General features: G+C 42.0%; 1 protein-coding gene across 1 annotated transcript; it reads left to right on the top strand.

Moving 5' to 3' along the window:
* Positions 1-5,601: 5,601 nt before the first annotated feature.
* On the top strand, positions 5,602-13,240 carry rabl3 (RAB, member of RAS oncogene family-like 3). Its single transcript, XM_080753221.1, has 8 exons — positions 5,602-5,688; positions 6,657-6,748; positions 8,897-9,026; positions 9,819-9,933; positions 11,074-11,224; positions 11,651-11,722; positions 11,838-11,876; positions 12,118-13,240. The coding sequence occupies exons 1-8, from the start codon at positions 5,643-5,645 to the stop codon at positions 12,172-12,174; spliced, it is 702 nt and encodes a 233-aa protein (XP_080609347.1). The 5' UTR covers positions 5,602-5,642; the 3' UTR covers positions 12,175-13,240.
* Positions 13,241-13,254: the final 14 nt, after the last annotated feature.

The following is a 13,254-nucleotide window of genomic DNA, read 5'->3' on the forward strand; positions in this document are numbered from 1 at the left end:
TAATCAATACATAGCTACCTAAACAGTGGCATGCTGCTGCAGACCACCACCAGGCCATGATGATGCTGACAGTTCACACAGTGACATCATAACAACTTGGTCCTGGAAGGAGTCAAGGGTTAAAGGAGAAAAGTGTCGCAATGTGATGGCAAAGCAGCAGCAGCAGCATAGGCTAATGCCAGCCAGGACAGGCTGCATAGCTTTCTCTCTCTCTCCCCGCCTGTGACATATTAACAACACCTTGCAAAGCTGGACCTTCAAAGACAAGCTGTCATGTCACAGGCACCGCAGCGAGGCAAGTTTCCCGCAGTGGCCGCAATACGTAGCACAACATCATCATGCTGACATTATAGCCGGCTTCCTCAGTGGCGTCAGTTCAGCAAAAGCTAAGGTATGGCAACATGAAATTCATGTTGCCATACTTTAGCAACAGGCATGAGGAATTTATTCTAAGAAGTACATTTTTTCCACCCCTGTAGCCAAGGTATGGCAGCTGCCATACCCAATTGACGCCTCTGTTCCTAATCCTTTAAAAAAAACATTAAATCACCATCCGAATTCCAAGATCAATTGGATTGATAGAACTGATCAATCAATAGCTCTAGTCTAGTCTCCAATCTCCATATCTGTTTCCTGTTGCTCGATGCTTTTTGCCATTCATTGTCTCCACCAGCCGAAGGCTGAGGGGAGAGTATGTTTTCCCCTCCGTCCGTGTGTCCGTCCGTGCGTGCGTCCGTGCGTCCGTCCGTCCGTCCGTCCGTGCGTCCTCGCAGTTTGTGAGCGCCAAATCTCAGTCACCGTTGGCCCGGTCGCTGCCAAAGTGAGCACACACATTCCCTGGATGCCAATCTAGAACCTCTGCCCTAAATTTTTCAAATGGGCCTTTTCTAGCGCCAACTAGTGGCCGATGTTTGCTAAACACATTTCTGTGCACTACTCTTACAGATTTTGTCCAAAAATCCTACAAATCGGTAGGCAATATCTCGACAGTCATGTGATCGACACGGATCTGTCCGATTTTGCATATTCCATCCTGATTGGCTAAGATTGGCTTCCAAAGTTTGTGGGATTGAGCCGTTTTGAACAAAATGCCTCAAATCACAAACGCAAAGTGCAATTATCATGAAATCGCGCACACACGTTCCCACTAGGCCGAGGAAGAAATGCCACTTATTTTTTTTTTAATCAGCCTCATGGTGGCGCTATAACAGCCCGATTTGTGGTTTTACCTATAACTCCACCGATCAGTTTCAAACTTTGTAAGCGCACTCCCTAGAGGCTAAGGATAAACCTTTGCCCTGCATTCTTCACATCAGCCTTTTATAGCGCCACCTTTGGCCTGACTTATGTAAAACACATTTTTGGATATTACTCCTTGAGATTTTATCCAAAAATCATGCAAATCGGTACACAGTATCTCTATAGTCATGTGATCAAGTCCAATCCGTCTGATATTTCACATTCCATCCTGATTGGCTAATATTAGCTTCCAAAGTTTGCAGGATTGCTCCGTTTTTGAACAAAATGCCTCAAATCATCAGCGCAGCTTGCGATTACCGTGACATTTGCCACACATATTCCCACTAGGTCAAGGAACAAATGCTACCTTTTTAACATTGTCCTGTTATAGCGCCACCAGCAGGTAGACTTTAGAAAAACACATTTTTGGAACAGAATGCTTGAAATCATGCATGCAGCGTCCGATTGCCATGAAAGATCTAAGGTGAAGAACATATGCCACCCTTTTTACATTGGCCTATTATACAGTAGCACCACCAGGACGCACGGCCTGGTGGAGACCTGTGCTCGGAAGAGCACTGCTTCTAGTTCATTCATTCATCTCCCCACCACCACATCTGAACATTGCAACGGATCCCACTCCCCAATATATGCCTGGTGCGCGACAATCGCCTGTGGACGCAAATAAAAGTAGCCAATACAAAAACAAGCCACCAGCAAAGCAAAGCAAAGCGAACAATGCGTCCTTTCTCCATCAATGGGAGAGGAGAGGAGAGGAGAGGAGAGGAGAGATTAGGGGAAAGATGAGCAGAAGAGGGGAAAGGAGATGAGAGAACAGAAGAGAGGAGGAGAGAAGAGAATAGAAGAGAGGAGAGGAGAGGAGAGGAGCAGGTGATCATTTTCAGCTCTGCTGCAGCTGATGAGTAGATTTTTATGTTCAAAAGGTGTGGTAAAAAACCTCCCCATCATGACATGATGACAGCCTGACAGTCAATCATAAACGCCCACATTTAGCAGGCTAGACTCAGCATCACTTTGTCAGAGAAAGAGAGATGAAGCATTGAATGTTTTACCTGTTCTGTAGAGGAGAGAGTAGCGGCTTGTTCCCGGAGCTGTCTGTCTGTCTGTTGTCTGTCTGTCTGTGTGGCGGAGCGCAGTGTGGTCACAGACAGTGTGGAATGGATGGAGAGGAGAGAACCACCGCTACCGTAATGCTTAGAGCACAAGCACCAACTCCTTCCAAGTCATTACGGTAGCATACGCAGATACTGCTGCAGCTTCTCGAGCCATTCACGATATTTCTGTCAAATCGTTAACTTCATTGACAGCATATTTCTTGGGTCCCTCCTCCCGTCCCATGGAGTTATGGTTATGGTCTCACCCTTCGCTGGTAACACGCCTTTGCTGGGGGTAAAATATAAAATAAATAAAGAAGAAGAAGAAATAGCCTACCGTTACATTATGTAGGCTAAAAACTGATGAAAGAAAACGCTAGAAATTGCTATTGCTATTTGCTAACTGTTGGTTGTTGCCGTTTTCCTCCCCCAGTTCCCAACACGACAGTTGCTTTAATTATAGTGTTAAGGCCCATTCCCACTGGGCCAGATAACAGATATCTGGAGATATTTCTCCAGATATTTCTCCATGCAAAGTGGATGGTAGATACAGATAAAAAAATGTTTTGCCAAAGATAAAAGTATCTGTGGCAAATATCTGTGGTAGATATTTTTTTTATCTGTATCTACCATCCACTTTGAATGGAAAAATATCTGGAGAAATATCTCCAGATATCTGTTATCTGGCCCAGTGGGAATGGGCCTTAACACTCACGTGTGTCTGTTAAATTCAGTGAGTGAACAGAGTGGAAATACATTATTTATTAGTATTTTTGTTTTTAATTAATTTTAGTTAGTCATGTTGAAGGCAGACATATCCTCAATCTTCTTAATGTCCCAGCTGTCCTCAATGTCCTGATTGCATTAATCTGCGCAGTTTTCCTGCTGACGCCAAGGTTATCTGTCTCATCTGTCTGTACTGTACCGCCATCTCGTGGCCGTTCGGTTTCACTGCAACCGAAATAAAACTGCTTGATTGACGTCATCGCTAACCAATGAAGCAGCTGCGAGAGGAGACGTACTCCAAGGAAGTACCGTGGTAGTATTCTCGGCCAATCATAACGAGAAGCGTATAATAACAGGGCGGGCACAAGATAGACTGGGATCAATTCTTGTTGCAGTTTGCAGGATCCTGTCTAGAACGGATACGGAAACGACCAGTGTGCTTGCGATGTATGTGGGTGTAGAAATAACCGGATACAGTAAGCGGGCTGTAAACCGGATGTGGAGACTGAACAAGCGGATGGAAACCAGGAAAAGCCAAACCAAGCGTAGATATGGGATTTATGGTTCTTTGAAGTGAGCCGGATCTCTGGGAACCGTTCCTTTCAAAGATTTTGATTATAATTACAAATTCACTTCAACCCTCTACATTTCAGCCATATAGGCTACATTTCCGCCATTTGAAAATAGCAGATCTACAAGCTCACAATGCGTCACGTTGCGACGCAATGTGATCTTGTAGATCTGCTATTTTCAATTTATTTTTCTACATTGGAAAAACATTCTGCATAATAACAATCTTCTCCTATTGGTATTTTAAGTGCATGTTGATACCGACACTTTTGTACTTTTACTCAAGTACATTTTAATTCCAAACTTCTACTTGTGGCAGAGTATTACCACGTTGCAGTATAGAAAGCGTGCGTATGACGTTTTGTAGGCCGATTTGGAGTTATCGGCCTACAAAACCAGCGCCATTGCTGAGGGGGGGAGGGGGGGACCAGTAAAAAAAAAAACTAAAAAAAAAAAAAAAAGCTGTAGTTGCTTCTTGTAGGTGAGGTGGTGTGTAGGCTGGCTGTGTACATGTGTACTGACTAAAGTATTCAATCAATCAAATAACAGATGGCCTCAGCAGGTAGGCTATATAATACAAACAATTAATTAAATTAACCAAAGACAAAACGGAGCAACAGGGCGACTGGAGAAAGAAAAATGACAACAAGATTTGTCACAAGATTTCCACAAGAGCTGAGTGTGTGTGGCTTAGATCACTCTTCTCCTATCTCCCATTACAACATTCGATTGTGGTTTAATAAATAGGCTTAGGCCTAAAGAGATTATATTTTAATCGGCAATGCAACACCATTGACAACAGGTCCCGTACGTCTTACAATACACAGTGAAGCTCACTCGACCATTTCTCTCTCTCTCTCTCTCTCTCTCTCTCTCTCTCTCTCTCTCTCTCTCTCTCTCTCTCTCTCTTTCTCTCTCTCTCTCTCTTTCTAGCCTACAACTAAACAAACGGAAAATGACTTACCTCAGATAGAAAATAGCCTAAAAGCATTCCTTTCTCCCTGGCTTTTGTTTCAATGTTAATATTATAGATTTAGATTCCTAGGCAACCAACCAGCAGCATTGGACAATAAAGTCTACATTAGGCCTACATGATAAAGTTTACACCGCTCTGACTTCTGACAGTGCCTGTCAATCAGTTCACACAGCTGCAGTATGTTAGATTGAGTAGACCTCACCACATGAAAGGCAGAGGCACGCATGGACTTTTAATAGCCTAATCATAAGCTAAATGCTCGGGTCTCTCTGAACCTCGGAAATAAACGGATTTCAGGACAATGTCACAGGTCTAAAAAACAAACAAAAAAAGAATCAGAACGGGACGGAACTGGACAAGACCATTACGGGGCCACTCGGGTTTGGTTTTGTAATTTGGCATAACAAATATATTTCTATTGAATATATTATAGGCTTGACCATTTCTCTCTCTCTCTCTCTTCTGTTGGATAATTAGAGAAAGCGCATATATCTGGCATGGCCGAACAAGGAACGCTGTCTGTCAGACAGACCCATGATGTTTACCAGGATAAGAAATAACACTAGAAAAGTTGTTATTTTGAGAGAGAAATGTCCCGCACACTTTGATATGGTTTATTTTGATGATAACTGTTGTAGCCTATACTACAATCTATCTCAATACATACAGTAATAGGATCGTCATGGGTAGGTTGTGTAAACGTTGTAGTGCACTTGTTATTATTAGCCTATTATTATTATAAGTGACGTCCCTCGAGGATGGCGACGGGAAATACGTCATCTGGAGCGAAACTCCGCCTTACGCTAATTCTCTATTGATACTTTTACATGAAGTAAAGAATGTTTGTACTTTTCCCCACAACTGTTCATTTACAAAAGGTAACGGCTCCCTATACTGCGAACCGGATCCCATCGTTCATTTCCAAGAGCCGTTCAAAAGACTGGATTCGTTCGCGAACGCCCCATCTCCAGCGTAGTGTAGCCTACTGTCAGTCTGTCCTGTCAACAAAACAAAACATGGCTTCACTGGACAGAGTAAAAGTGTTAGTTTTAGGGGATTCAGGTCAGTAGCTACATTGTTTATTAAAAGTAACATGACATTTACAGATGTGTTTTAGGAAGTATGTTGTGTGAGAATCCTCTGTTGTATTGATGGTGTGAGTGAATGAATGCACACAGTAATGCTACAGTAATGCTACATTGTCTTTTTAGGGTTAGGTTTAGTCATAGTTTTCTGAGGTTAGGGTTATGGGGTTAGGTTTAGGTTTAGGCATAGTATTTTTCACCATGTTTATTGTTAACATCACCAGATTCGGACTAATGGGACGTAGGAACAATGAGATTTTCGGACCAGTGCAATGGCACCCAAAATATTCCATCATCAGTCGTCCTTTTCCCCCCTCACAGGGATCATTCATTTAGGCCAGGGGTCTTCAACGTTTTCAGGCCAAGGACCCCTTAGTTGAGACTGAGAGAGAGATGAAGCAGGGACCCCCACAACCTGTTCATAGATTCCATATAGTTTCATCGTTTGACAGCACAATCATCAGTGTATTTTGGATTCATGTGAATTTGTGTTTTCAGATATTTAAACACTTGAATTGGACCATCAATACTTAATAAACTCGACCTTTCACTCTGTACTTAGTATGCTCTTTTTCCCCTCAACACCAAAGCTCTTTGCCAAAAAAATAGCCGATCTACAAGCTCACGAGGCGTTGTGAGCTTGCAGATCTGCTATTTATGGCTAAAGTTCTCAGAATGTGGACACGAGGGTTCAAGTGGTTAAATATAAAAGGTTTCTATCACACAAAGATTTGGAGGACCCCCTGTAGTAACTCTGAGGACCCCCTAGGGGTCCCGGCCCCCTGTTGAAGACCCCTGATTTAGGTGACATTTTGATCTGATGAGGCGAATGCAATATTTCAACTGCAATCTTACAGTTTTGGGAATGTTGTGCTAAAGCACCCGAGGGAAGACAAAAAAAAAAAAAAAATGTTATTATTCCCAACCCTCTGTTCTCCTTACCAGGAGTAGGGAAGTCTTCACTGGTCCATTTACTGTGTCAGAACCAGGCTTTGGGAAATCCATCATGGACTGTTGGCTGTTCCGTGGATGTGCGGGTAAGCAAGCACTGAACACCTCTTAAATTGTACTATGGCTGAGAGAAACACACACTGGTAAAATCCTCAGTGTTGAATTAACTCAGAGAGTGTACAAAATAGAACCAAATGGACCTGGATTTTATATACACTCTGAGCTACACATGAATAAGTTAACACTAAATGTGTTTCTCAACTCAAACTTTATTCACAACCCATAGAGCCTAGTTCTTCCACGCGCCAGAATTGTACCCCCAATCCCGGCAGAATAGTTCCAGTGCAGCACATTGAGTGACCCTGTCTTTCCCTAATAGGACTGATCGTGGATAGCTACTGGGACGTAAGTCGGGACTTGATCAACCCCGGCTGGGTCACCTGGGCGAGGGTGTATGATGTTGCGAGACCCGAAACACCCGTCGACCCCAGGCTACATCACTGATGATACGTCCCAGTTGCATCCTTGTGATGTTTTTTACACTATTAGTTCTATTTATAGTGGCTCATAGGAATAGACTATGTGACAACCAGGAATAGTTTGGTGACCACCGGAGACTCGGTTGACGGCCGGAATTTAGACGGCACCCGGGAGCAGGTTGGGTTAGCGCCCCAGCCTGTGTCTTCCGTGAGGAAGAAGCCCAACAAATCCACGGTGAGGCCTTTAGGAGGGCCATTCAACTGCAGCAGCTGAATGGAATGTTTGGATTGGGGTCTGGTGCAACGCACAGGTTCTGAACCTGGTGAGAGCAGGAGAGGACCTGGTGAGACGTAGGAGGAGCCCGGCCAGGAGTCAACCCATAGAGCCTAGTTCTTCCACGCGCCAGAATTGTACCCCCAATCCCGGCAGAGTAGTTCCAGTGCAGCACATTGAGTGACCCTGTCTTTCCCTAATAGGACTGATCGTGGATAGCTACTGGGACGTAAGTCGGGACTTGATCAACCCCGGCTGGGTCACCTGGGCGAGGGTGTATGATGTTGCGAGACCCGAAACACCCGTCGACCCCAGGCTACATCACTGATGATACGTCCCAGTTGCATCCTTGTGATGTTTTTTACACTCACATCACAAGTTTACAGTTGTAAAGTAGTGGACAAAATTATGTCTTTTTGCAATGTTTTACTGGTTAAGAGACACTTTATAAGGCTAAATAATAGGGAAAGTAACACAGTAAATATAGTCGGATAAGAAAACGGTACTATATCAAATATACTGTACATGAGGTGCATGGTCAAAATGTAGCCCTAGAATGGCTGTGATCTTTTATACATTTCATGTATTCTAAATCGACCCTATCTGTGGCCGGTTAGCAGACTGATCTCTGCAGGATAAATCTTGTCTTCCCAAAGGAGGGTTTCATATGTTCAGCCCAGCAGTCATTTCAGGTCCGACCCCGTCGCTGTCCGTGTGAATCTCGTGGAAAAGTGGTTTTACTAAACACGCCTTCTGCCACAACTTTCAAATGGATATGAAACTAGAGGACAATATCTGACTCCAGGTCTTAGGAATGAATTATTGGGTGAGTACACACACGTAGCGCGGACAACCTCTATACCGGGGAGGTCAGTCCTCTAACTGGGCGAGGATAGGACTGATCTATGGCTGTGTAGTTGGAATACATGAAATGTATGTAAGATCACAGACATTTCTAGGGTTAGGTCAAAATAGAAAAGCACACATTGCATGGTAGAAATGCTCCTTGTGCAAGTAGAGAAACATTTGCAGCAGATAGAAAGTAAGCCATTTACCATGAGAGGGAGTGGGTTGTTGGCTGATTTACCACTGTTTCAGGGTTGTGGCCAAACAAGCCTGAAACAGTGGTAAATCAGCCAACAACCCACGACCTCGAATGGTAAATTGCTTTTCTACCACTTTTACCATATAAATGAAAGAAAACACAGTTGTAACTTGCAAGGATCTTTAGTTACAATCATTAATTGTTTCAGTGGGCGGGGTCCATGAGCCAACGCAAGGTTGTTGACTGATTTACCACGGTTTTAAGCCAATCAGAATCCAGTATTTGAACATGTGACCACAAAAAGTGGTAGAATATCACATATAGACTCACAGTCCCTTTTGCAGGTGAGACATCAAACCTGTGATCAGATATCAAACATATAATTGTAAACGGACGGTAGGGTTTCCAGTTGTTTATTTGTTTGACTGTATTCCAGATACACGACTATAAGGAGGGGACCCCGGAGGAGAAGACCTTCTACATTGAACTCTGGGATGTGGGAGGGTCCCTCGGCAGTGCAAGCAGTGTCAAAAGCACCAGAGCTGTCTTCTACAATTCAGTTAATGGTAAAGTTACACATTTTATCATTTTGGACACTTTTCAGAGAAGACCAGATAGAAAATGTCTGCCCATCAGTAACCTCATCCTTCGCTGTAGCTCTGGGACTCTATCTGGTATAGGGGGAATGGCAAAACTGTCAAGCTTTGACCCATTTCCTAATATTGTATCCTACAAAAGTCTGTAGTTTCAACAGGGTGGTGAATTCTAACAGAGGCGCATTCCCGATGTAATAAAATAATAAAAATAGTTACCTACTTCATCCTGAGGGGGAAATTAAGTATTTTCGGCCCAACCCAGCTGATTCGCTGCCCACAAGGAGCATGTGAGCAATTAGGGGTTAAGAGTCTTGCTCAGTGACAGACAACGGCACGCCATTGCTACCCTGGCCTGGAATCGAACCAGGGACAACCAGGGGCTCTGTTCCCCCAGGCGGGATCCCAAACTATTCAGCTATGTTGCCCCTAAATACGTGCTGCTGTGCTGACCGGGAACGCACATTGTTGTTAAATTCGGCGCAGGCTGTCAAAACCCAGATTTAAAATGTGATTATTTTACCAATCAGTCGAAACTACAGAAACTAAGAATCCTACTACTGTAGGATTATTTGACTACCTATACGTTTTTGTTAAAGTGTTCGTAAATAGTTTAAAATGTTACCATTTGGCTGTTTCCTCCTATGCCAGATGGTAACGCTATGTGACAGTCAGGCCCGAAGCTACAGTGAAGGGTGAGGTCACACATGGGGCAGAGAGAATGTATGGATCGATAATGGCTGTTTATTGTTTTCCCTCCCTCAGGTATTGTCTTGGTACATGACCTGACAAACAAGAAATCCTCCCAGAATCTCTACCGCTGGTCACTAGAGGCCTTGAACAAAGACTCCTCTCCAACAGGAGTTATAGTCTCCAATGGGTACGTACAAATAGTTTTAACATGGTGTAATGTGCTGTAGGTAAATGGCACAAAGTTGTCAGGGTAGTACTTTTTTTGTCCTTTCCTTTCCTTTTTTTTGTTCTTTATGATTTCAAGCAATACATCTGAGAAGCAGTATTAGCATATTAGTACAGGACATAAACATAAAGTAATTGATGTTGTGTGCAAATGAATACAGCTAATACAAAGATTATATGTTTTTAATGTCAATATTGTCATGCTTCCTTATTCTATAGCACAATTTAATATGCTTAAAATGTTCTCATTAATGACAAGTTAAAATTAAGTTATATCATCTCTGTCGGGTAGAAACCAAAACTGTCCAAAACTTTACTTTTCATTCAAAAATGGCAAAAGTAGCAGATCTACAAGCTCAAAATATGTTGTGCCTTCCTGGCACAATTCAAGCTTGTGGAGCTTTTTTGTGTGACTCTGTAGTATCACGTAGGGCAGGGGTCTTCAACGTTTTCAGGCCGAGGACCCCTTAGTTGAGAGAGAGATGAACTAGGGACCCCCACAACCTGTTCATAGATTCCGTATAGTTTCTTCGGTTGACAGCATGAATCATCAGTGTATTTTGGATTCATGTCAATTTGTTTTTTTCAGATATTAACCACTTGAACCGTCAATACTTAATAAACTTGACCTTTCACTCTGTACTTAGTCTACTGCTGCTCTTTTTACCCTCTAGTCTACACCAAACCTCTTAGCCTAAAATAGCCCGATCTCCAAGCCCACAATGCCTCGCAGCTTGTAGATCTGCTATTTTTGGCTAAAGTTCTCAGAATATGGATGCTAGGGTTCAAGTGGTTAATAGAAAAAAGGTGGGGAAAAAATCACACAAAGATTTGGAGGACCTCCTGTAGTAACTCTGAGGACCCCCTAGGGGTCCCAGACCCCCTGTTGAAGACCCCTGACGTAGGGCATTAATATTTACAAAAAAACACAAAAGGTTAGAATATGGCGATAAAGAGGTTACTGCCTAAGAGCGACAATATTAAGAGTTCATATCTTCAGTGGATAAGGTTGCACATGAGTCTGTTGCAGGGCATGTCATTTAACAAAGTTTATAGTCCTCCCTTCTGAGACACCCCCCATGCCCCTGTGCCCCCCTTGCAGAGACTATGACAGGGAACAGTTTGCTGAGAACCCAGTGCCTTTGTTGCTGATCGGCACCAAGTTTGACCAAATCCCAGAGAACAAGCGCAGCGACGTTCTCACCCGGACAGCCTTCCTGTCAGAAGACTTCAACGCAGAGGAAATCAACCTGGTATGCTGAGAATGGCTGTTTTACCACACTCTGCTTGAGGTTTTACAATGTAGTATCTGAAACATTATATTTTTTATTACATTGAAACCTGATGTAAAAATCACCTGATTTTTTTCAGCTTCATTTGGATACAGAAGCCAGCAAAATCAAAGTTTTGACCTACTAATTTCTAATGACACATTTAAAGTATTTTTCTTTTTTGTTTAATATCTGGATTGGGGGGCGTACTATAAATCCTATGAACCTTAATGTCGATTTAAAATGAATACAGTAGTTGTTTCAAAACCAAAATGAAAGTGAACAACAGAAGACTGATATACAACTGTCTCTCTGTCTGTATAGTAGTCTAATATCGATGTTAACCTGAGTTTAACTACAGCCATCATGTTTGAGGCTTGTGTCTAAAGGTATTATGTTGTTTCCAAGGACTCCACCAACACACGATACCTTGCTGCAGGCACGTCTAATGCGGTGAAGCTGAGCAGGTTCTTTGACAAGGTGGGAAACACACACACAGTGTAGCCTTGCACCTTCCAAATTTATTGTTTTTGAACAAAAAGGTAGTTGTCTATATACAGTATACGTATATCTTTTTTTTTTTTGTCCATAATAGGTCATAGAGAAGAGATACTTCACCAGAGATCCCAGTCAGGTAAGTTTTGATTTACAATCACAATGCAATTTACACATTTAGCTGGCACTCTTATCCAGAGTGTGAGATCAGAGTAAGCACGAACCTTAGTCGACAAACAACAAGGTACATATTCATATACAGTAAGTAGAGTGCAAAGAGAACAATGCCTCAAAGAAGCTAGGATAGCAGGTAAACATTTATCATTTACTGTACCACAACCAGCTGACTTAACTACAAAACCGCTCTCATTTCTTTGCAGATGACAGGTTTCACAGAACGGAAACGGTTCAACTTCAAAAGCTTGCACTACGACTGAGGAGCTGCACTGGTGCTGGTCTCCAATTGATCATTCTTGCCACTCGCTTGTCTTTAATCTACATAATGTCTCGTCTATCCTCAACAGATTAGAAAAGGCACCCAATACCTCCTGATCTGATACTACTGTATGTATTTAATGGTATGCTTACGAACATGATATTACACACACAGCTCGATTTTACATGGCCTAATTATAAACTGGTTATACATTTAAACCATCTGGTCTTTTCATGACATTTTCAAAAATACTATGGCAGATGTCAGCTATTATCTCTTATTGCAGTTCAATCCATTTCATTCACAAAGAGGAGCAGATGGTGTAAAGAAAAGTATTTAAACCTTGACACAGGGAGTGTGTGAAGTTGGACACAAACTATATTAATATTTTCTACAGTAAATAAAGTACCATGCCACCTTCAATACATGTAATTCTCTCTTCACAGCTTTGGACATAATATTGTTCATAAACAGACAGTTTGAGTTTAAGGCTTTATTTTTAGATTTTGCATATGTTTACACTATATCCATAGTCATTACAACATTACATATTGAGTTACCATAATAACAGAGCCAGTGATGGCTAAACAACTTTGTTTTATCCATCTTCTCTCCAGGGATTGTGTTTAGCTATGATTTTAAAATCAATACACACTTCTTACAAACGTATCAAAACACAAGAACTTCCAGTATGACTAACAAAAAAAGAAAGCGCAACCAAGTTCAGTCTGTTAAAATACAGTTTCTCCCAAAAAAGCAAAAAATAAAATAAGCAAAAATACATAAATAATTTCCAGGTCTATATGTTAATTTTCATACCATATTGAAATTAATGTTTTGGAAAAATGAGCATCAGAAGTGTCCAGTGTATGGTCAGTCATGGGCAGGTCTTTGTTAGACGACGAAAGACGAGTGTGGAGATACAGTATACTTAAAATGATCTAATAAGGTTGTACAAATCAAATCATCTACACAATCTATTCCTTAATTTTGCTATATTAGCAACTAGATTTTCATTGTGGTTGTACAATTTTCACATGTAAAAGATGTACAAATAAAATGTACAAATGTCTTTTAAATA

This window comes from Nannobrachium achirus (assembly GCF_963921795.1).
Source record: "Nannobrachium achirus genome assembly, chromosome: 22".
Taxonomy (NCBI): domain Eukaryota; kingdom Metazoa; phylum Chordata; class Actinopteri; order Myctophiformes; family Myctophidae; genus Nannobrachium; species Nannobrachium achirus.

What these genes read in the sequence shown, in the direction of transcription:
- rabl3 (XM_080753221.1), top strand. Translation starts at nt 5,643, where the DNA reads ATGGCTTCACTGGACAGAGTAAAAGTGTTAGTTTTAGGGGATTCAG. An exon ending in GTTAGTTTTAGGGGATTCAG is followed by an intron (nt 5,689 to 6,656) that starts GTCAGTAGCTAC and finishes TCTCCTTACCAG; the next exon opens with GAGTAGGGAAGTCTTCACTG. An exon ending in CTTCTACAATTCAGTTAATG is followed by an intron (nt 9,027 to 9,818) that starts GTAAAGTTACAC and finishes TCCCTCCCTCAG; the next exon opens with GTATTGTCTTGGTACATGAC.